The 24,897-nt window shown below is 35.9% G+C and overlaps 1 protein-coding gene across 2 annotated transcripts in view; it reads right to left on the bottom strand.

The window, feature by feature from the left end:
- Window positions 1-17,550: 17,550 nt before the first annotated feature.
- The window catches only part of IGF1 (insulin like growth factor 1), a 78,956-nt gene continuing 71,609 nt past the window's right edge, over window positions 17,551-24,897 (bottom strand). For both annotated transcript variants that reach the window (XM_046013467.1, XM_046013468.1), the window contains one exon: window positions 17,551-24,182. In XM_046013467.1, coding sequence (XP_045869423.1) covers window positions 24,157-24,182 — 26 coding nt within the window. In that variant the 3' untranslated portion in view covers window positions 17,551-24,156. The remainder of the gene's footprint in view (window positions 24,183-24,897) is intronic.

Below are 24,897 nucleotides of genomic sequence, written 5' to 3'. Positions count from 1 at the left end.
TATATGGATTTAATAATGTCAGGGGAAATTTTCAGTTAATCCCTTGGACTGTGGGTACACTCAGGATTCAAAGGCCAGACCAAAATGGCATGAAGAGAAACAGAGAACTGGTAATTATCTGGTGAATTTGGGTCATGTGGAAAGCCAAACTAAATTACTTTAGCCAAGGAAAAAATGACTTTTTTTTCTCTTCACATGAATTGGTAGTTTTGGTAAGATTTTGCAAGGGTCTCCCTTCTTCTCTTTGCTTTATTCCACCAGGTATTTCCTAGAAACCAGCATATTGTGAGAAAGAACTGAAGACAAGGACTTTGAGGGAAATGACAACTGTCCATTATGGGATATTATTTAGGAAGCACTGGTCTTTTCAGTGCATATATGGAAAATCAAAGCAAGGTTTTCAGTCATATTAAGTCGGCAGTGCTATCAAAAATCCAATCAACTACTAGGTGCTCTAACTTTGAACTAAATCTGACAAATGTTTTTCATTTGTGAAACAAATGTTTTGAGTTAGATGCTTTATTTTAGTTTTAAATTGTATTATTAATTTGCATTTCTAAGGCAAAAAAGCAAATGAAGGGAACATGATTTAATTTTTATGTTTTGAGTCATTTATTACCCTTTTAATAGAAGATTTCAATGTATTCCCCATCCAGGAAATGGTAATGGAAATCTCCTACTTCAACATGTAATCTATAAAATCTTGTTAAATGGTGTAATGAGAATTTGTCACTTTGTCACCTAGCTGAACTTTTACAACCCTGAGACCCAAAGTGAAATGACACCTTCCCCCATTCAGATGAAATGCCCACGTATTTTACTGTGTTCTTACCAAGAAAACCCTTCAGCCAAAATCCAGCTAGTCCAAGTCAATTTTTAAGCAAAGTGCATAACCAGAAATTGGCACAAACATTTGTGTATCATCCTTTCCATATTCAAAAGCTGTCTGAGACTCATTTGATTAAGCATAAAAATAACTCTGTGAATGTCATTAGAAAGGCTGATGAACATTCCATGTCTGGTCCCTTGAATTTGTATTCTGAAGATGCATTATTAAGTCACTGCTAAATAGTTTCTCTTGTAAGAACCTGATCATGCTCTCTAGAGTCTGAAGGAATTATTTTTATATTGAGTTTAGGAGGTTTAATTTTTCTATTTCCATTCAACAGAAAGGAAACAGCTGGTAAATTAGGGAAGACCATTACAATTTATTTGACTACGTAATCTCCACTGGCTTCTTTGGTTAATAGAGCATCTTTATTCCAACCAGGGCCCCCTCCCTGCCAAATCTCCTCATTAAACTGAGTTGTGATTAGAAAAGAATAAATGACATTTTATTTCATATGTGGTTCCTTCCAAGCTTCATGCTCCTCTTTAAGTTTTCCTCTTACACTACTTTTCCTTGGCCCTAAGCATTTCTTCTCCCTGGCAGCTCTTCCATACAAGATGTGCAAAAGTTTTTGTCCAGTCTTATAGATTCCTACTGAATGTAGCATCTCCTTGTCCCCTCCTTGGACTCAACTGTTATCCATTCATTTATTCATACCACAAAAAATTCTTACGCACAAAATGTTCTTATCTACTTTAGACTCAAGCAGTCATCTTTGAGGATAATTTATTGGTTCAGAGATGGAAGTCCTCTTTGCTTTCTCAGATTTGTTTCTCTATTAGGTGGGGCAGTGGTGTGTGTTTGTGTGTGTGTGCGTGCGTGTGTGTGTGTGGGCGTGTGTGAGTGTGCACACATGTGCATGCTTCTTTCCAGAGTCAAGAAAGACCAAAATATACCTTGCATGTGGTAGAGTGTGTTCCAAATGTTGACTGAAAAAGTATACTTGAGAAGTTTGACTGAAAAATTATCACTTAAGAAGTTTGTTAAAAATGGAGATTTTAAGAGCTTAGCCTGAAGATGGCTTAGGAAGATCCTGAACTTACCTCCTACAGACACAGCGAATCTATAACTACCTATGTAATGATTCCTTCTGAAAAGACCTGAAAACTTGCTGAACAGCATCTTCACAACAAAGGATAAAAGGACCATATCAAGATACGTAGGAGAGACAGAAATGCAGTCTTGCTAAAATCCCACCTCTGGCATGATGACGCACAATTGTGAGGGATCTCACAAATATGGAGCTTATCCCTAAGGAACCAAGGGTTTGTGCTCCACATCAGCCCTTGGGATCTGTCCTGGAGAGACAAGTCACCAAAATATTTGGCTCTGAAAACCAATATGGTTATGTCCAGGAGAACCAGAGTGCTGTCAGGAATGAAGATTCCACTTTTAAAGAGATCACATAAAGACTCATTTATCCTGGGACTCAGTGAAAAACCAACAGTTTGAAAAGCACCTAGATCAAGTGATAAGATTAATTTGCTAATCTTAAAACATCTATTAGAAGGACAGGAGCTTGTTAAAACTCTCTGGGGACTGAGTCACTGGCAAGAGCCATTTTTGCGTTCTCCTTCTAACCTGCTAGCGGGGGACCCACCTGTGTGCTGCTCCTATGGCCCCTTCAAAGCCATACATGCAGCTCATACAGGGGATGCCCCTTGAGCACTTAGGTCTGGTGGTCAAGGGAGTAGTTCTCTTTCTGGGCCCCATGGATCTGAAACAGTCAGGGAGATGATTCCTGGTGGGCTAACACTCCAAGGCACTGCACAGAGAGCAGACCAAAAAAATACCCTAGTCTTCCTGTGAGAAAGGCCTATATACTCGTCCTAGAGCTTCAGTCTGAGGTGCAGGCTTTAAGCTTACCACAAATCTAGAGGCTCTCAAGAAACACAGCAGGGGATGCCATTCTTATGCTCTCTCTTGACCTCACTACAACTCACTATTATCTTCCAGAAAGGAGCTAATATGCTTGTCTGGAGCCCTGATTTTTGCAACTGTTCCTGAGGCGACATCTCTAGGTCACATGGTTTGAAGGCCAACTGGCTTTACAATCGCAACCCCACAGGACAGTATGCATTTATATATACTAAAAGCTGCTTCCTGAAGTTCTAACTTCCAATCAGCCTGAAATTAGGTGCTGATGAGATCCTGTCTTCTGGAACATTTGACATACCTTTAGTAATAGGGTTCTATCAAGAATAAATCAGCTTCTTTGTAATCACAAAAGTTCAGGAGAAAAACAAGATCTAGGGCAAAGTTAAATGATAAGGTTCATCTCCTATACAAGGCTGCTCCTTCAAGACTGGATGAGATGTTTTACCTAGCACATAAAAATAAACACAGAGAGTCAAGCAAAATGAGGAAACAGAGGAATATGTCACACACATAATAAAAAAATAAAACTCCAGAAAAAAACCTTAGTAAAATATGGATAAGTAATTTATCTGGTAAAGAGTTCAAGTCATCATAAATATGCTCGCTGAGCTAAAGAGAATGGATGAACACACTAAGAACTTCAACAAAGAAAAAGTATAAGAAAGAACCAAACAAAAGTCATAGAGCTGATGAATACAATTATTATATAAAAAGCAGTAAGAGAAAAACAACTTATGTACAAGGGAACCCTGGTAAAACTGTCAGCAATTTATCAGCAGAAACTTTTCAGGCCAGAAAGGAGTGGAATGATATATTCAAAGTGCTGGAAAGAAAAAAACTTCCAAATAAGTATATTCTACCTGGCAAAGTGATCACTCAGAATTGAAGAAGATAAGCAAAAGCTATGGAAGTTCATAACCTATTCAACTGGTCTTATAAGGAATTTTATAGTAAAGGCAGCAGATAAATAATTTATAAAGCTAGTATGAAGGTTAAAAGACAAAAGTAGTAAAAATAACTATAACTATAATACTTAAGAGATATACAAAATAAGATGTAAAATGTGATATCAAAAACAAAACATGAGGGGCTGGGTAGTAAAAATGTAGAGTTTTATAAACTTAATACACTATCAATTTAAAATAGACATATGTATTTATATGTGAGCCTCATGGTAACAACAGAACAGAAACCTGTAGTAGATACACAGAAGATAATTAGTAAGGAATCTAAACATTAACATTAGAGAAAAACCACAGGGGAAGAAAGCAAGAGAAAAAGAAAGGAACAGAAAGGAACTACAACAACTAGAAAACAATTAACAAAATGGTAGTAAGTACATACCTAAAAAAATTACTTTAGGAGGGTATGTGCTATGGTGAGTACTGTGAAGTGTGTAAACCTGGCAATTCACAGACCTGTACCCCTGGGGCTAATAATACATTATATGTTAATAAAAAATTTAAAAAATACTTTAAATATAAATGGGTGAAACTCTCCAGTCAAGACATAGAGGGACTGAATGGAAAAAAAGACCCATATATGTGCTACCTACAAGAGACCCACTTCAGATGTAAGGACACATAGATTGAAAGTGAAGGAATAGAGAAAAGATGTTTCATGCAAATGGAAGCTGGGGTAGCTGCACATGACAAAATAGACTTTAAAACAAAGAGTGTCATAGAAGACAGAGATGGACATTACAGAATGATAAAGAGCTCATCCAATAAGGTGTACCATTTATAAATTTTAAGCACTCAACTTGGGAGCACCTAAATATATAAAATAAATATTAACAGACTTAAAGGGAGAAATTTACAGTGATATAATAATAGTAGGGAACTTTTATATCTTATTTACACCGATGGATATATTACCTAGACAGAAAATCAATATCAATCTTAAGTTACAGACCAAATGGACTTTATATATATATATAAAATTATATACATATATAAAAATATTTTATATACATAAATATAATATTTCATCCAAAAGCAGAATAGACATTCTTCTCAATTGAATATAGAACATTCTCCAGGATTGAACATATATTAGCCCACAAAATAAGTCTCAAAAGATGTAAGAAGATTGAAATCATCACACATTATTTCTAACTACATTGGTAGGAACCTTGAAAAGAACTGTAAGAATATAATGGGAAAAAAACCTCACAAATATGTGGAGATTAAACAACATGTTACTGAACAATCAGTGGGTCAATGAAGAAATCAAAGGAGAAATGAAAATACCTTGAGACAAATGAAAATGGAAATACAAGATGCCAAAATATATAGGATGCAACAAAAGCAGTTCTAAGAGGGAAGTTTATGGTGATAAGCTCTAACTCAAGAAACAAGAAAAATCTCAGATAAACAGTCTAGCTTTACACCCAAAGGAACTAGAAAAAGAGGAACTAATGAAGCCCAAATTTACTAAAAGGAAATAAGAAAGATCAGAGAAGACATAAATTAAATGGGGACTAAAAAACATTAGAAAAGATTGATGAAACTAAGAGCTGTTTCTTTGAAAAGGTAAACAAAATTGACTAATCTTTAGCTAGACTCATTAAGAAAAAAAGAGCAGAGCAAGGGTTCAAATAAATAAAGTAAGAACTGAAAGAGAAGTTACAACTGATACCAAAGAAATACAAAGGATCTATAAACAAGTCTATACTAACACATTGGACAACATAGAAGAAATGGATAAATTCCTAGAAACATACAGTCTTCCAAGACTGAATCATGAAAAAATAGAAAATATGAATAGACCAATTATTTGTTAGGAGATTGAATTGGTAATCAAAAAATTCCCAACAAACATAAGTCCAGGACTGCACAGTTTAACTGGTGAATTTTGCCAAACATTCAAAGAATATTTAATATCTATCTCCCTCAAACTCTTTCAAAAGAATTGGAGAACATGTCCAAACTCATTTTATATGGCCAGCATTATCCTGATACCAAAACCAGACAAAGATATCACAAAAAGAAAATTACAAGCCAATATCCCTGATGAATATAAATGCAAAAAAAAAAAAAAAAAATCCCCGAACTCAACAAAGTATTAGCAAACCAAATTCAGCAATGCATTAAAAGGATCATTCATTATGATCACGCAGGATTTATTCAAGGGAAATAAAGATGGTTCAATCAATCAGTGTGATATGCCACATTAATAGGATAAAGGATAAAAACCATATGATCATCTCAGTGGATGTAGAAAAAGCATTTGGCAAAGGTGAACATCGTTTATGATAAAAAAAATTCTCAATGAAATGAATATAGATGAAATGTATCTCAACATAATAAAGGTCATATATAACAAGTTCAAAGCTAACATCAGACTCAACAATGCAAAGCTGAATGGTTTTCCTTTAAGATCAGGAACAAGACCAAGATGCCTTCTTTCACCACTTTCATTCAACATAATATTGGAAGAGTAGCCAGAACAATTAGAAAACTTTAGGGGAAAGAAATAAAAGGCATTTAAATAGAAAAGGAAGAAATAAAACTGACACTGTTTGTAGCTGACATGATTTTACATACAAGTGATCCTTCAATAACATAGGGATTAAGGATGTGGACTCTCTGAACAGCCGAACATCTGTGTATAACTTTTGACTCCATCAAAACTAAGTTACTAATAGCCTACTGTTAACCAGAAGCCTTTCCAATAACATAAACAGTTGATTAGCACATATTTTGTATGTCATGTTTTGTATACTGTATTCTTACAATAAAGTAAGCTAAAAAAAACATGTTATTAAGAAAATCATAGGGAAGAGAAAATGTATTTATAGTACTGTACTATATTTAGTGAAAAACAAATCCATGTTCATGTGGACCCACACAGTTCAAACCTATTTTGTTCAAGGATCAACTCCATAGAAAACCCTAAAGGCTCTACCCAAAACTTTTAGGGCTAATAAATTCAGTAACATTGCAGGATACAAAATCAATATGGAAAAATCTGTTGTGTTTTTACACACTAACAACAAACTACCAGGAAGAGAAACTAAGAAAAATATTGCATTTATGATCAAAACAAAAAGAATAAAATACCTAGTAATAAATTTAACTAAGGAAGTGAAAAAAACTGCACACTGAAATCTATAACATTGATAAAAGAAATTGAAGAAGACACAAATAAATAAAAAGATATTCCATGCTCATGGGTGGAATAATTAATATTGTTAAAATATTCGTATTACCTAAAGCAATCTACAGATTCAATGCAATCCTTATCAAAATTCCAATGGCCTTTTCAGAGAAATATAACAAACATAAAATTTGTATGGAACCAAAAAAGATCCCCAAAAGCCAAAGCAATCTTTAGAAAGAAGAACAAAGCTGGAGGCACCATACTCCCTGATTTCAGAATATATTACAAAACTATAATAATCAAAACAGTGTGGTCTTTAGAAGTTCTGAACCAGTTTGGATAGAGTTTGTGGATTTTTTTTTTTTTTAAGATTTTATTTATTTATTTGACACAGAGAGATCACAAATAGGCAGAGAGGCAGGCAGAGAGAGAGGAGGAAGCAGGCTCCCTGCGGAGCAGAGAGCCCGATGTGGGGCTCGATCCCCAGACCCTGAGATCATGACCTGAGCCAAAGGCAGCGGCTTAATCCACTGAGCCACCCAGGTGCCCCGAGTTTGTGGATTCTTATGCTCAACGAGCTTCTGCCCCACTGATGTGCAGGGCTACAGTAATAGCAGTTAACTATGCAACACTTTAGAGAAACACCTAGAAGGCAGAATGGGAGGGCTTGCTGGCTTGAGGTAGCTACAGGAAGGAAGGAAAGAGAAGGATCAAAGGTAACTCATTTATACCTATTTTTTCTCAGTTCATATATTTACAAAAACAAAAAGAATACTTTTCATTTAAGACACTTTTGGAGAAGCTTTTGGAATAGCTTTAATGAAAAGGCACAAACAATATTCTCCAAATAATTTTTTGATTTCAAAAAATAAATGTCTGATAGAATGCACACTTTTTGATTGATTATAAATTTACTGAAAGTTGAATGAAAGTAAAACTTAATGCTATACATTTTCTCTAGTATATTTAACCTATAGTCACAGACAAGTGATCATATTGGCATATATATTTGTAATCTTCAACTTCAAATAGATATTCTCTGCTAATACATTTCAGTACTAAGATTGTCCTTCTACCTACCACAATAAATGTATTTTAGACCTTTTACTCAACCACCTCAAACTTTGACTTCCTTCACACCTTACACTGTCCTCACTTTTTTTTATTATATACGTTTCAGGTATATAACATTATAATTCAACATCTGTATACACTAAAAAGTGATCCCCCCAGAAAGTCTAGTTACCACCCATCACCCTATAGTTGGCTGCATTTGCCCCTTTTGCCCAACTCTAACCCCTTCCCTTCTGGTAACCACTGATCTATTCTGTGTACTTATGAGTTTTGTTTATTTGTTTGGTTTGATTTGGGTTTTAGATTCCATTCCATTTGGTGAAATCATATGGTATTTGTCTTATTCTTCTGATTTATCTCATTTGGCATAATACCCTCAAGTTCCATCCATGTTGTTGTTGATGAAAACATTTCATTCTTTTTGTGATGACCTTGAATCCTACCTACTTCACAGAGAATGTAGGCATCCTTAGATATGCACACCCCATTTTTTTCTTTTGTTACCAACGTTATAAGTCTATCTGAAGCTTCATTTTTTTCCTCCTTCCTTCCTGTTATCATTGAGGAAGTACCCCCTCTCTTATCAAATATGACTTTTTTTCCCCCCTGCAAGGGTCTGGATCTTATCCCTTCTCATCTTTTCAAGGACTTTGTTCTTCAAGTTTTCCCTTTCTCTCACTTTCATCTTTGATCTTTACCTTTTTACTGGGTTCTTTCTGTTATCATACATGCCTTCTCTAGTATTTTCCATTAAAAATAACTCTTAGACTCACATCCCCTTTTGTCTCTGACACCTTGTTGATCAAAAGTTCTCTATACATTTTTCTTCATTTCCTCACATCTCATTGATCTTTTACCTTCACCTTAAGGTGTGCTCTCTCTCTTATCTATCAATATTATTCAAGAAAAGTCATAATCTACCAATCATTTTTATCACCTTTCAATCTAGTGGAACACTGACAGTCTCCTTGTAACATTTTGTTAACCTCACTCCTTGGAACCTCAATGTTCTTGTTCTCTTCCTATCTTTGTCACTGCAGCTTCTCAGAATCCTCTTCCTTTACCCAAACTCTGAGTAATATAGCTCCTTGGGATTTAGTCCTGGGCCCTTCATTCTTCTGCATACTCTCCTTAGGGGTTTTAATCCATTTTCTTGTTCCAAATGATCTTCCTTTCTTTCCTTCCCCCTTCTTCCACCCTCCTTTTCTTACATCTATCTATCTAGTCTATTGGTATGGTCTGAATATTTGTATCTGCCAAAAATTCGTATGTTGAAAACCTAATGGTCATTGTGTTGATATTAGGAGGTGGGAGCTCTGGGAGGTGCTTAGGTCATGAAGGTAGAGCCTCATGGATGGGATTAGGACTTTTATAAAAAGAGACTCCATAGAGCTTCTTAACCCTTTTGTCATGTGAGGATATAATGTAAAGTCTGCAGTCCAGAAAAAAATCCCTAACCGGATCATGCTAACACCCTGACCTCAAACTTTCAGTTTACAGGACTGTAAGAAATTAATTTCAGTTGTTTATAAGCTACCCAGTCTGTGGTATTTTGTTATAGCAACTTGAATGGATTAAGATATTTATCATCTATCTATTTATCTCCATAGAAAAATGTATTGTTTTTTTTTCTATTGCATATATTATGTGCCACCATAGATATCATTCTAAATCTTGCTTTAGACATCTATTCATATAGTGTATAGAGATACACCCCATTTTTAATACTAAATGATAGTGTTCATTACCTGAATGCAATCAGAGTTATTTAATCATTTCCACACTGTTGACATTGATATTATTTACATATTTTTGCTTTAACAAATAATGCTGCATCAGATATCCTTATGCTTTCCTTTATGCACAGACTTGTCAGGAAGTCCCTACGGTAGTGAGTTGAATTGATGGAGGATATAGACATTTTAAATTTTAATAATTACTGCCCACTCACCCTCCAATGAACTAGAATGTACATCCACAAGCAGAATATAAGAATACCTGTTTTTCTGTACTCTTGTCAATACTTGATATTAACAAACCTTAAATTTTTGTTTGAATACAGGTTTTAGGGGGATTTTATTTTGGACTAAATATGCATTGGATGGTCAAATATGTTGCTAAGGTCAACTCCAAGGTTCTAAACTTGGTTGATTGAGTGATGGTGCCATAGACAGAAGTTTCAAATGGTAAATTCCTTACAGGAGTGGGAGCTGGGAGAGGAAAATGGGTTGAAGTCAAAGTGATGGAAGATATCCAAGTGGAAATTTCCAGTAAGCCTTAAGATGACTAAGGGATTCAGAGAATGTACTCTCTTTCCAAATCTTCTTCTTCTTCTTTTTTTTTTTTTTTTTTGCCTATATAGAAAGTGTTTACTTTATGTGTTTCCCTGTGGCTCTGTTGATTACATTCTTATGTGTGGTTTGAAGCTTCTCTGGCTTCAAACCTGTATTTGTTTTGGGCATGGTTGGAGTAGAGTGCTAATGAGCCCAAGGTCATGGGTTTGATCCCCAGAAGGGCCAGTTAGTTTCATGGAGAGGAAAACTGTGTTCTGTGGTTCACAGACTTCACCCCTAATCTTGTCTACTTGTCTCTAAACTATGTAGTATTGGTCCCAAGAGGGCCCATGAGAAGTGTGAGTGATTGTGTACAATCCATTAAAATACTGGAAGAGTGGCTTCAAGTGGGTTTATCTGGGTTGCTTCGTCAAGAAATTTTGTCTGCCTTCCTCTTTCAGCTTGTGGACAGAGATCATATTTTCAGAGACAATGTTATGACCAAGAGCCCACGGAACTGTCTTGTTTAAAGACCCCCCACATCTGTTTTTCCACACTTATTTACTTCTCAGGTAAAAGGCAGTGTGATGATCTAAGACTGTGTTGCTCAGTGCAAGTGTCTTCTTGGAAATATTAGAATATTATCACTCTGACTTTGTGAATCGGCTTATTAATATTGTACAAATAAACCCCGGAGTGCATGAATGTACCCAAAAGACTCTCTTGGCAAACCTTTCACTGACAGATTTTCTTTATCTTATCAGGCTGCTCTAGCTTGCTGCATACTCTTACTGGGAAATACAAGTCTACACTCAGAATTCTTGCTAAATAGTCATACACAGATACAGCTTAGAATGTCCTGTGTTTAAACAAGTGACAATGTCCATAGAACAACCTTTGGAAAAACCCACAGGAGGCATCTTCTACACAAGCACAGAGTTGCCAGGATTTGCTGGGATAATATCTGAAGTCTGTTTCTGTGGATACTGCATTTTCCAAAAATCAATCCCAGAGGTTCTCAAATCGCTTTTCCAGTTGACTGATACATCACTGGGTCCTACAGGAGCAACCCCAAAGAGGAATTGGAATAATATTACACACATATTGAAAGATTCAAAGTAAATCCTCACAGCTTAGGAAGGACTTGAAAATAGGTTCACTTTTCTTTCAGGGACTCTGTGTTTGCCACATCAGGGATATTTCTATTTGACATTATGGAAAATTTGAAAGGTTGAGGAGTAAGAGACCAGATCATCAAATATCATTTAATAGATTGCCAAAAATTACAGTGATGACTTAGAAGAATATGGTATAGAACAAATATGACTAAAATTAAGAGGTAGAATAACTAAAGTTATATGCTGATGAATCCAGGAAAAGTGGTTAAAAAATTAGTGGAGTTTGGGTTGTACATACTGACACACAAGGGACTTAATTACATTGTTTTCTTGAATTGATTATAGTGACAAGAGGAATTATTTTGGTACTACATAGGGATAGCCTGAAAATACCATATACGTAATTAAAAATCATTATTTGGAAAGTTTGTAGCCCTGATGGCTGGACTGGGGTGAATAGAGAGGATCAGTGACACAACAAGAAAATGCCAGATTTGAGATTTTACATTTGCCTTTGTAGTGCAAGGAATTTTAGGTTCAAAGAGTACTTTTCACCTGGTTTTGCTAAGTCAGAGTAAAATTAGGGAAAAAAGTGACACTGATCACTTGGTCACTGTCAGAAAAGTTGAGGCTATGAACCAGAATGTACACAGAAAAGAATATGACAAGGGACACCTGGGTTTCTCTGTCAGTTAAGTGCCTGACTCTTGATTTCAACACTGATCATGGTCTCACGGTTGTGAGATGGAGCCTCCCTGTGGATTCTCTCTCTGCCTCTCTGCTCCTCCCCCTGCTCTCTCTCAAAATAAGTAAATAAGTAAATAAATAAACAAATAATAATTAAAAAAGAGTGTGAAAAGCCAATGGAAATGTTCTACCTTGGATATCTTAGATCTTTAATTAATTCTCTCATAATTAATAATAACAATGGAAGTAGTGATATTGAAGGTACCTTTACAAATGTTAGGAACCACACCACACAAAAGATGATAAGCAGACCAATGCAGAACTGCACCAGTGTTTTAATCTAGCCATAAAGAAACTGAAAAGATGAAAAGAACAAATACAATGTGATGAGTTTCCCTAAAGGTTAATATATTAAACTTCCCTTTATTCTGAGATTATATCCATGTTATTTAAATAAATTCCCTTGTAATGACATAATGATCGATGTTTCTTTAAAAGAACTTATTTAGCCAAATATATTTTCCCACCTTAAGTCAATTTATAGTTTTATTTTTGGAAATTTCACTATTTTGAGAAATCTAAAAGTTTAGGGACTTGCATAATCATGTTTAATCCTCAAATAATATGAGGTAGATTATATTGTTATTATTATTATCACTTTCCAAAAGAGGAAACAGCCTCACAGAAATTATTTTAATTTTCCAAAGCTTCCAACCAGAAGTGTCAGAACCACAACACAACCCATGTCTGTCTGATTTCAGTGCTCATGCTTCTTACCACTATGTTATTCCTTTGGGTATTAGTTAGGGTCCATTGAGGGAAACAGAAACCATTCTAGGTATGTAAACAGAGGGTATTTAATACAAGTGATGGAAGAAATAATTAGACAAATTAGAGAGGGGAGTCAACCCACATATCAGTATCAGGAAGTCCCTACTGTCCCTAGGACTAGAGATCCAGAGAGGAGGTGGTGTTCCCATCTGAGAAAAACTATATGGTTGGGTCTAGATTTCCTCCAGGGACAGGGTCCATGACGGAGGAACTGCCATTGTTGCCAAAGATGCTACTTGAAGCAGAGAGAGAAAACGGGGGGTAATACCCTGGCTTCTTCCCTCCCTCTGCTCTGCTTCTTTCCTTAGTGCCTCTTATTATTAGGCAAACCTACTCAAACCAGAGAACACAGGGACTGGGAAATGTTCCTTATGAACATAGTCAAAGAAGGGAATGTTGGGAAATGGATATGAGAGTGAACAGATAAACGACCAGTATATTATAGCCTAAATATGTATTAAATTATTTCAGTGCACCTTTTACTATGGCAGTGAGGTCTAGAGATACCAGAAGGGACTTATCAGTATTAACAGTGTAAGAAAATTTATTTGGCCATAGGAAGGGGATGGGCAGGTTTCCATTTCCAAATGACCTCTAAAGCAGAGAGAGACAAAAGAAATAAAGAGAAAGTTTTGGTCTTGAGGTAACCCTGCCTTTGAGTATTTTAGGTTCCATAAAGGTGGCTGAATTAGATGTTCTGGGCCAAATAAGGTGGCAGAGCCCAACCCTATCATTTCTCCCTCTGTCATTGTGTCTCCTTTCCTCTTTAGAGGAACAATCACTTTCTCTTCACTCTCTCTCCCTCTCTCAGAGTTTTGGAGTTGGAAGGACAGTTTCATATTTGTGGAGTAGAATGATGGATTCAGCCATTGCACTTATATAGAGACTAGTCATAAATGGAGACTAGGACCTCCCCACCCCCACTCTCCAACTGCCATTTGGAGAAAGAGATTAGTATTTCCTCTGGAGGATGTTGGGGGCTAAGCAGGAGCCATTGAGTTAAAAAAACAAAATAGAATAAGGAAATTATAGGACAGGTATTCCAGTTTTAACTTTCCTGGTAGTAGCCATTAGAAAGAGAAATCTCATGGGGTGCCTGGATGGCTCAGTTGGTTAAGTGTCTGACTCTTAGTTTTATCTTATATTGGGATCTCAGGTCATGAGGTTGAGCCCTACCTTGGACTCCATGCTCAGTGTGGAGTTTGCTTGAGATTCTCTCTCTCCATCTCTGTTTGCACCTCCCCCTGCTCTCTTTTTTCTCTCTCAAATAAATAAATAAAATCTTGAGAGACAGAGAGAGAGAAAGAGAGAGAGACCTCCTTTATAGGTCACACATTGTACCTTGCTTGAGATCCAAGGTCGAATTTTACTTCTGATGTACTGTTGCAATTGTCTCAAATCCAATTTACATCTGTTTCTGTTTTTACTGATTGCTTTATTCTCTTCAGAATCATCTCATCCCGTCACAGGGCGAAGGAAAGAACATTTAGAAACCAGATGTTATATTAGCCATAACCATTATCCTTTATTGGATCCCAAAGAGATTTAATCTCTATCCATAAACAGGTGAGGAAGATACCAGCTTTCAGCTCAGCTTTACACTTTAAAGATGCCTCACTGAGAAGAGGACAAAGGCTCTGCCACCCACCTGTCATTATGACCCAGGAAGGTTCATAATTGGTATGTATAGACCAGTGGTTCATTTCTATCAAACCCAAGCTCTCCTTTATGTAACAAATATTTTATGATATATCCTCTGGTGTCCCGAAAAGAAATTTATAGATAATGCTGACATATACAATTTCAATAAAAATCAAAATGATGCATGAACTATAATATAAAGGAGAACTAAAATGAAAACAGTTTATAACAAGAAAACATGCATTATAAGATAAAAAGGCTCAGACACAACTCTATTAGAACATGTAATGAAGTGGTCAGATGGTTACACTTATGTGGAGAATCATGAATGTGACAGCTGCAAGTAGACTGATCTGCTCAGAGAATGGAGAGATTTAAACAGCACAATTAGCATTGTCATCGATGATGTTTTTTCTAAAATTGTGGACAACACTTGGTAAAGTTCCAAATGAAATAAAGTACCACCTTCTTCTTAATTTACATGGTAATTGCATTCCTGAAAAATTCCATTTATATTAAAATCACGCAGAAATACTTTGAGTTTGTAAGTAAATTAGAGTTATAGCCTAGGCTTAGGTTATAAATAAGTCAATGACAAATAAGTTTGTTGTATAATAAGCTTGTTGTATAAATAAGTTTGATGACAAATAAGTTTGCCATCTACATGAGATTTCTGAAACCCTAACCCCCTGCCCAATTAAATGCCAATAATGCCTTCCTCAGTTACCATGAATGACAACCCCAAATGTCCCTACACATTTCCAAAATGCCATGTAGGGCTAGCATTATACCCTTTGGAACTCCTGAGAGTGGGGTAACTAAACCCTTTCGAAGAGCAGAGATATAAGAACATGGGTCTCATGAAACTGACTCCCCAAATTTACATTTTTGTCTGTGGAAGCCCTGATTCAACCATGTTCCTTCAGACCACACTGGCTTTGACAAACCATCAAGAGAAAACTCTTGGCAAGCTTCTTCATCATCAACTTCTAGTTTTACTTATGTAGAAATGGTTTATTTCTGGACTGTATAAAGATAAAAGTCATACCTCCTCACTGAGAAATCCTGAGATTGTTTTAACATCTGATATTACATACACCATGTGAAGGAATACCAAGAACTGACATTGCAGTGTGAAGGAGCCGAGAAATGGCAGCAGGTAAGGTTGAAAGCCCAGTTAGATACATGGGTTAATGAGCAAAAATGCTTATTTATCTTGATAATGTAATATTCATAAATAGTTTATCACTCAAAGGTGCAATTACCTGTATTTCTGCCTGTACCATGTAAAAACACATTTTAATAGGAATGTATCTGTCTCTATCTGGAACTGTCCTTGTGTCTGGAGTGGGGCATGAAGGGCAATGTAGTAAAAACACAGGTTTGATATCATTAGACCCAGATTCAAGCCCATCCTGCCTATCTGTGACCTTTAGCAAATTACATAATGTCTTTGAATCTCCATTTCCTCACCTGTAAAATAGGGTTCATAATAATGCCTGACTCAGATAATTTTTATAAAGACTAATGAGATAATAGAGGTAAACCACCTGGCATAGTGACTAACCCCTAGTAAGTACTCAGCAAATATATTATTTTTATTTGTTTTGTTTTGTTTTCCATGGGAAGGGGCAGAGGGAGAAGGAGAAAGGATCTTAAGCAGGCTCCATGTTCAGCATGAAGACTGACATGGGCTCAATCTCACAACCTGAGATCATGACCTGAATCGAAACCAAGAGTCACATGTATAACCAACTGAGCCATCCAGTCACCCCAAATTCAATATTATTAATCAGCAGTATTAACCATTATTGTTGGGGTGGTCGTAATTACCACTCATAAGATCTTACAGGGAGAGGCTGCAATTTGACTTAGATGGAAAGAAGGAAGACAGAATTCCTCTTAGAGACAGAATTGCTTTTCTCTTTAGGAAAAATAATCTTTGGGGCACATTCAGTAATAAAAAATGAGAGGTCCTGCTCCCACTCCCATCATGGGTGAATCTGGGTTGGTCAAGATTGCTCTGCAGGAGAACAAAATAGATTTCCTCGCATGTCCTTATTTTTAGGAAGGGGGAGGGATAGAGGGACAGGGAGAGAGAGAATCTTAAGCAGGCTCCACGTCCAGTGAAGAGCCCCACCAAGTGCTTGATCTCAAAACCCTGAGATCATGCCCTGAGCTGAAACCTAGAGTCAGATGCTTATCTGCCTGAGCCACCCAGGTCACCTAACCCCCATCACCCCCTGCAAGTTCTTTCTAAGGGAGAGGATGGAGAGTTGGATAGGAAGTAATTCCAGGGACAGTTTGCTGAGGGGAGGAAGGAGGCTTACTAAAATGACCAGAGGCACATGAGCAGCCAAAATTCCTTAATGAATTTTAGTTAATAGTGATGTTTGACATTAGCAGCCAATTTTTGCCACGTGCTTAATTGCCTCCCACTTCATCATTCCCAAAACCTTAAGTGAAAGGCTGTACCCAGTGTAGCCTAGTGCGGCTAAAGGGAGAAAAGTATTGTCTAGGGAGAGAAGCAATGCAGTTAGAAGCTCATGGCCATAAGCAGCAAGATGTTGAGCACAAATAGGACAAAGAAGTCTAGAGGATAGGGTTAAGGAGAGCTGCGGCAACTCTGAGGGAGTCACGGGAGTCATGGTGAGATGCATGTGGGAAAATAATGAACTGGAATTGCTAGTAATTCCTTAAAATCAAGTACAAGACTCCTGAGCCTTTTTTACATTCAGGTAACTTGAAAAGTTACTTCATGGAAGTTTTAAGAAAAGGAAAATAGAATGAGATACTTTCAAACAAGAGGGAAATTACTCATCTTTCCACCCTGTGCTTCTACAAATGCTGTTGTGAGTTTGATATTCAGCAAAGATTTAGCAAGATTTATTGAAATAAAAACTCAATGCTAAGAGACCACATTCTTATGGAATCTCACAATATGTGTGAATATTGAATGCTACTTGTATATTATGTGCCCTGTTTGATAGAAAATCTATTTCCAGACCCTTTGTGTCATGGATTATAACTCACTGTTGGGTTACAGTGAGTGGGATCAGTTAATTACACCTGCTTTATTGTTAATACATATATCGTACAATTCATACATCTCTTACATAGTTTGTACAAGCTCTTGGAAACATTTATTTTTAAATATAATCTGTAAATTCTATATCTCCATTCTGGTGTATGATTAGTTTTATTTTTCTGGGTAAGTTTTCTTGTTTATTTGCTGCAGTGACCTCAATTAATAGAAATACTATATAACAACAGAATTCTTAAGGAATGACACATTACACCAACATTGTCCAAAAGAACTAATTAATCAAACATGATTAATTTTAATGTAATTACTAAAGAAAGATATATCATTTTATTATGACACTCTAGCCATACATTTTCCCAAATATGCTTACTTAACAGTAAATGTAAGATAATGATTCAGTTAGTTACAGTTTTAGAAGTCATTAGGATTGATATTCCTCTGCCATAAATGAATAATGATTTCAAATACAGAATTAATTTAATAAAAAATAGGCTTTTGAACTAAGACAGATAACGAATGACCAATCATTATTTTCTGGTTTCAAAGTAGCAGGGAAAGATTCAGTGTCCGTAAGTGTATTTATCACACTTGGCCTGTAAGTGTGATAAAACCGTATGAAGCAATACACAGGTTGTAATCCCAGTTCTCATAGTTCATTAACTCTTAGTAACAGGAGATCTGACATGGTATTTGGGGTCTTTATGTAAACTGAATACAAGCTGCATGGTGTTTGAAAGTTTTTAATTTTTTGAATAGACATTTTAATGATACACAGACACAGATAAGAGATGTTAGTAGGCAGTTGAAGGTTTCAGAGTCCCTCCTGCAGTGTGTTTAGCAGCAGGTACAAGATAAATATCCAAACAAAATCAGATTAAGGGATTAACAGAAGTGACTTTGCTCTGGGTAGGTAAATGGGGCCAGTGGGTGACTTGGAAGGGATTTTTGAGTTTTGTTTTTATTTTTCCTATTTTTACATCAGTGCATTTTGGCCAAAAGAAAATGAATAATATTTACCTTTAGGATGCAGTAGGCCTGGGCAATTAAATAAAAGGCAGATTCTAAGGCTTGCAAAAGGTCCTTCTGAAGGTGTCAGGTGATTCAATAGGGATTAAGTAGGAGAAACTATCTCCATCTAAACTCACATTTCAATTGGGCAATAACATTTGGACTTTTGTGTTCCTCTTTTAAAGTTAACACTTTTTTTTTCTTCAGACCCTACCAATGACAGCTGAAGAATGGGGAGAAAGAGCGACCATGTTTAAGATCAATGTGTCATCGTAAATTAGGAGGGGACATGTGAAATATATATATTTTAAAGAGGTCCCTTTAATTCCAGGGTTTAAGTTTGGTCACCCCTCTATAAAATTTTGAAGCAAATACTAAATGAATAAGCACTTGGAGGAATAGAGACAGTTTCAAAAACTCCCTGGGCCTCTGCCTTATATATGAGAGGTTTCCCCAAAAAAGTGTTGTTCTAGATAGGACTTGGTTATTTCAATTGGTATCTTTATCCTGTACCATAAAGTTTCAGATAGTCCTCTCATCTCCCTTTTTTTTAAATAGAAATCACACAAATATCTATGTATCAGTTTCTAACATCTAATAAGAAAGTCTTTTAGAATATTAAAATAGCAGTAAGCAAATATGTACTATAGGATTAAATGCTAGCATTGAAACAAACCAAAAACAAAGAATCAACAAATTTTTTCTCTTGTTTTTAGCTCCCTCATGTTCTGAACTTCATGATCATTGCAAGGGAGGGGCATAAAGAACTACAATTCTTCTATTAAAATTTTTTAAAATAAATGATACCATAATGATGGATAAATCATATTTATCTTTTGAAAACATTGGTGGGAAAGCCCAGGTGATTTGAGTGAGAATGCTCTTTTTTATGAAGAGAGCCAAACAGGATCTGTCTCTAATAAATTAGTACACTCTTTAAAGATTAAAAATAGGAAAAACATTTTAAATAGTCTGATTATAGCTTCAACAAGTCAAACATACACTTCTATCTAGCCTATAGTTTTAAAGAGTCTATGTGGGTTTAACTTATCATCCGTCATTCCAATATAAAAAAAGAAGAAAGAACCAAGTCATTTTTGAACATTAAGATAGTCATAAAGACTGCATAAAGTAAAAAACAGAAAAAAAACCCAAAACAAAAACAAAAACAAAAAATCTTCACAGATTGTTAGCCATCTCTTTCAACGATTTCTCATAAATTCTTCTCTTTCCTTATCAGTAGATAACCCCCATCTCATAAGGAAATGCTTTCCAACACTTCCCAATGAGATCAGTGATTGCTTTTTATGAGAGCTACTGCTCTGAGATGTTTAGTTGAAGGGAGAGTATCTTCTATAAACCAGTAAATGCCAAAGAATGACTTAAGGGGGATGTGGCAGAAGCTATTTTTAGCAGATTTAATCTATGCATTGTTTCTCTTTGTTTTTATTTTCTCCATTGCTGAATATCTGTTTTAGAACGGAGAGCACAAAAATCAATAAGTAACTTTATCATGTTTTGTTCTGCCGTTTGCCTAAAAGGTCCTTTTTTTCCCCCTATGTATACTCCATGCTCTTGATTGAGGTGTTCAGATTGGATAACATATTGCTAATTTTGCTGAGTTTGAGAGCCAGCAGAATAACAGAGCCTTCTTACTTTACAAAAATTCCATCTTCTGTCCCTACACCCCCAAACTCACAATTTGGTGAACAGTACTCTACTTGTGAGTGATAAAAAGTTGAAAGGTGGTGGAAACTAGACCTCATGCTATTTTATTAAGCCATCTATCTATAGAATTGTTGTTTCATACTTTAAAAAAATATGTCTATGCTTTCTTTTTTTCTTTTATTTTCTTTTTTTTTTCTTTTTTTTTTTTAGTCAAGTACTTTCTTAAAGAAACAATAGCACCACAGTGGCATAGCTGGCCAAACAATAAATGGGAAAGCAAGATGTGCTACATCTTTCATTGAAGAAGTCTCCCAAGTGCATAAACTAGTAACAGAAACCCTGGAGCCACAGTGCATGAGACGGTTTCATCTACACAAACATTGACATTCCAAGAAGGGGATGGATTCCCAAGGGAGGCCAGGCTTTTTTTTTTTTTTTTTTTTTTTTTTCCTAGTAAGTTTTTTCAGGGAAGTGATTTCTTCTCAGTATTCCATTGGTCTCTTAAATTGACTGTGTGTGTACACGTGCTTGTGCATGTGGTGGTTGTGTGTGGGGGTGTTGCAAGTTTTTATTTCTAGAAGAATGGATTCTGATGGAAGGATGCATTTACTTTTTCAGTGGAGCCTCCTCACCTTAAAGTGTTCAAAAGATACTGTGATGTTATTTGGGGAACTGGGAACCAAAATTTGATCTAGGCATTCAGTTTTGTCAGTTAAATTAGAACTAAGCCTGTAAGCTGAAAGCTCATTCTTACCGATATTTACAGCTTGTCCATAAAGCTTTTGAAATTGCCTCATTTGAAAAATCCAAAGCAAAGGTTATAAAAGTTTTGAGATATGAAATTTTAGGTGCTCCTTTCTATAGGTCGCGGGTCATTCTGCTGTAGTGTGTAGATCAACTGACTTTTGAAGTTTTACATTGATCTGTCTTCTAGTTTTAGTGCATTTAAAAATTAGATAGTGAGTTAGTATAATTAGTTAATTTTTAATTCATTGATTTATGATACAGTTGGAGAGGATTATGTGTCAGAAAAAATTAAAAATAATATAGCTTTGCATATTTAAGCTTTCCTCACTAGGGTAATTTTGGCTGTGAATAGAACTATTAAATGAATCAAATAAGTCATAGACATTCTTAGAATTACTATATCCAGCTGTGTCTGGAAACCCATAGGTCTGCAGAGGATCACATGTAAAGTGTTGCTGGGAGACAGTAATTTTAAAAGGTATACACGAAGAACAAGAAATAAAAACCAGAATGCCTGTCATTTTGGAAAGGGAGGTCCTGCATCTAAATCCACAGAACACATTGGTCTGAAAACAGATAAAGGGCAAAAATGACTTCCAGTTTCTTTTACATTTGTGTATAGTGATTACAACATTGCTCAGCATGCCAGAGGTGCTCAATTCAAGTAATGCTGAGGATCTGAGGGTTTAAGCACTTACTGGCTGAGCAGGGGGACCCACCCCATAGGGCTTCTTTTTGCATATGTTTGAAGATCCAGGAAGTCTTAGACTTTTTCTGGTTTCTGAACCTTGAGGTGAACCAGTGGGATGAAAACTACAGATGTTATTTTTGTTTTCCATGCACAATTTCCAAGAATAAGGAAATACAATTTGCATGAAGTAATCAGGCCTGGTTGCTTTTCACCAAAATGTTTGAAGGCAGATAAAAAGACATGAATGATGGATGATTCATTGTTCTAATAAGAAAATCTTAGTATGTAGATGGGAAACATTTTCTAGGTCACCATGGGCCTGTCCTCACTGTTGGATTTTCCTGATATCAATTTTCAGTTAAATGGATAAGATGCATCTGCAGAGGGCCAGGGATCACTCTGGTAAGCAGACATAAGGGAAATTTTCTAGTTCTAAAGGAAAATTTTGCCTTTCAGCTAGCAACTCTAGTCAAATATATTTTAACAAAATTAAAAAAAAGTATATGTAAATATAACTAAGGGTGAGAGCAAAATTTATTAAAGAAAGTGATTTTGTGATTTTTTAGAATTAGATATTATTTCAATATTTGAAATCTTGGGCCATTTTTTTTTTTTTTTTAGATTGCCCAAAGAGAATCTGGGAAAGAGAAAGAGAACTATATTTTTCAAAATGAATAAGATATCATTTATAATGTTACAAGAAGTATTACTAGGTTACTAGTAACTGCCTGGAAGAGTCAGCGAGTGCTAACAGATGGCATAGTCGCTCTTTCACTGGTAGAAACTTTTTCTTTTCTTTTTCTTTTTCTTCTTTTCCTTTTTCTCTTTGCACTTTGTATTCACAAATCCAAGTGCAGAATTCAGAGCAAATTGTAAATCAGTTATTTCTTACTTATTTTGAAAGGGTTTTAAAAGAGATGGAGCTGGCAGCTTTTAACTAGGATAGTTGAATAGTTAGCAGGATAGCTACATTGACAAGAATTAGCATGTCAGGAACATTTGGCTGATCAGTTTCCTAGCTATGCCATGAATGGGTTGTTTCTATAATTCCTTGCAACCCAGCAACTGAAAGGCTCTGACCTTGTGCCCTTCTAGCAACGCAGGATAAAATCTGGAGCTTTATCTTTGTAATCTTCATACCACCCCTGTGAGGTAGGTAGATGTCGTTTTGCCCCCATTTTGTAGATGAGGAAACTGAGGCACAGAGAGGTGAAGTGACTTGCCCAAAGTCACACAGCGGTGAGTCTGTGACAGAGTCAGTAGATGTTTGTTCCTTCAGTGAGAAATAAAAGCCAGGACTATTAAATTCCTAGCCTTCTGCTTTTTCCACTCCTCTCTGGACTCCCCAATCAAATTTGCATTAGCAGACTTTGCGTCTTAAGTTTTTTCTTGGAAGGCATTGTTGGGGGAATTTTGCCTTCTTTCCCAAATGGATGGATTTTTAGGACCCTTTCCCTTTGTGTCATCTTTGGCTCCAGGCTTCTTTTTTTTGCTTTCACCTTTTACCGTTTTGGCCAGTCTCTTTCGTATAACAAACTACAAAATAGCACCATTGTACTAAAAAACAGAGTTTTACATACTGTTTGTGATATATCCTGTATTCTTGATATGCTAAATTTACATAGTGCTCTATATGGAAAAAATAAAAAGAGAAAAGTTACTAATCACGTTACACACTAACTCATCATTTGAAGGAACTGTTGAGAGTTTGAGACTTTCTATGCTTAAAACATATGCCTAAAAATGATTGGCCTCAAAATTGCAACTACTTGCATTTTTTTTTTTTTTAGCAAGATGTGGAAAAATAAAGCTTTGTGTCTAAAATAAAAGCATCCAACTTATATTTGGTACAGATGCCACAGATGGAATTTTTTGGGTTAAAATCTTTTGGGTGTGCTACTTGACTGCTTGTTGCTGCTCTTGAGGAGGCCAAATTTGGCAAATATAAAGATGATGAAGTGGAGGGTGGAGATAAACAAACAAGATTATCAGACACTGTAATGTCTGTGTTGGCCTGTGTTGTGTAGTAAGAAGTGCAAATTAAAAAAAAAAAAAAAAAGAATAAACCACTTAGACAAGACTGCTGAATGAATGGCTCCAGCAGCCAAGACTCAGAAACAAATTAGTGCAACTGGATCTATACAACGCCCATGCATTTGTGGCTCTTGAGAGGCAGGGACTAAGATATATTTATATATATATTTTTCTCTATAGAACATTATTGATAAAGGATCAACAGCAATCTACCAACTCAGGACCATTGTTGCAAGGTGCAAAGCTTTTAACAATCACTCCTAAAGACAATGCTGGAATGTTTACTTGCGTATTTCATTAGGGGAATGCCCATCTTTTGAAATGTTATCCAACTTTTTTTTTTGGTAGGTCTTCTGGTGTTTATCAGGTAACTCCTACAGAGCAAATGATCCTGCCGGTGGCATGTCATTCTTCACAAAACAGGAAGGTCTTCCTACATTCTGTAGTTCTTGTTTCCTGCACTCCCTCTACTTGCGTTCTTCAAATGTACTTCCTAAAAATAAGGGAGAAAAAGTGACATTAACTTGATGAAGTTTTATGTGTCCTCCCCATCCATTTCTAACACCGGGTCTCAACCTTTTATAGTTGATACCTCATCAGTCAATCTCATGAGAGCTTGGGCCATTTTTGTTTGTTTGTTTGTTTGTTTGTTTTCTAAGAAAGATATATGTAAATAGGCTTTTAGTTTTCAGTTTAGTGAAAGTTAAGCTACTTTTATGTGCCCTTGGTGTCATGGGGACTAGAGATTGCCTTATAATCATACAGAAGTGTGTTTCTATTCACCCGCCACTATCACAGATTTGTTGACCAGAAGGAGACTCTGAAAAATCTAGAATTCTGGCCTGTGGCATCTTTTCCTACTAAGAGGGGGAAAAAAAACCCTCTTAAAAACAACACACTCTGGGGTCATCCTCTTTTGTTTTAGTGCATTTTGGGGGTTTAATTTTTGTTAAAAGGAGATATTTTTCATTTTTTTCCTTTCTTCCTATAGAGAGGGAGAGTTTTAGAAGTAAAAGATTGGGATGTTTTATAATTGACTTAGAATCTGTAAATCACAGATATACTGAGCTAGGTTCAAATTCTGACTCATTCAGTTTTAGTTACGTGAACTTGTACAAATGGCAATCTCTTGTGTCTCAATTTCATCTATAAACTAGCATAATAATAGTTCTTACCTTATAGGATTAAGAATTAAAGAATTAGTACCC

Source organism: Meles meles, chromosome 7 (assembly GCF_922984935.1).
Source record: "Meles meles chromosome 7, mMelMel3.1 paternal haplotype, whole genome shotgun sequence".
In the NCBI taxonomy this organism is placed as follows: domain Eukaryota; kingdom Metazoa; phylum Chordata; class Mammalia; order Carnivora; family Mustelidae; genus Meles; species Meles meles.
The sequence above is the reverse complement of the archived record's forward strand: the minus strand, read 5'-3'. Positions and strand labels throughout refer to the sequence as shown.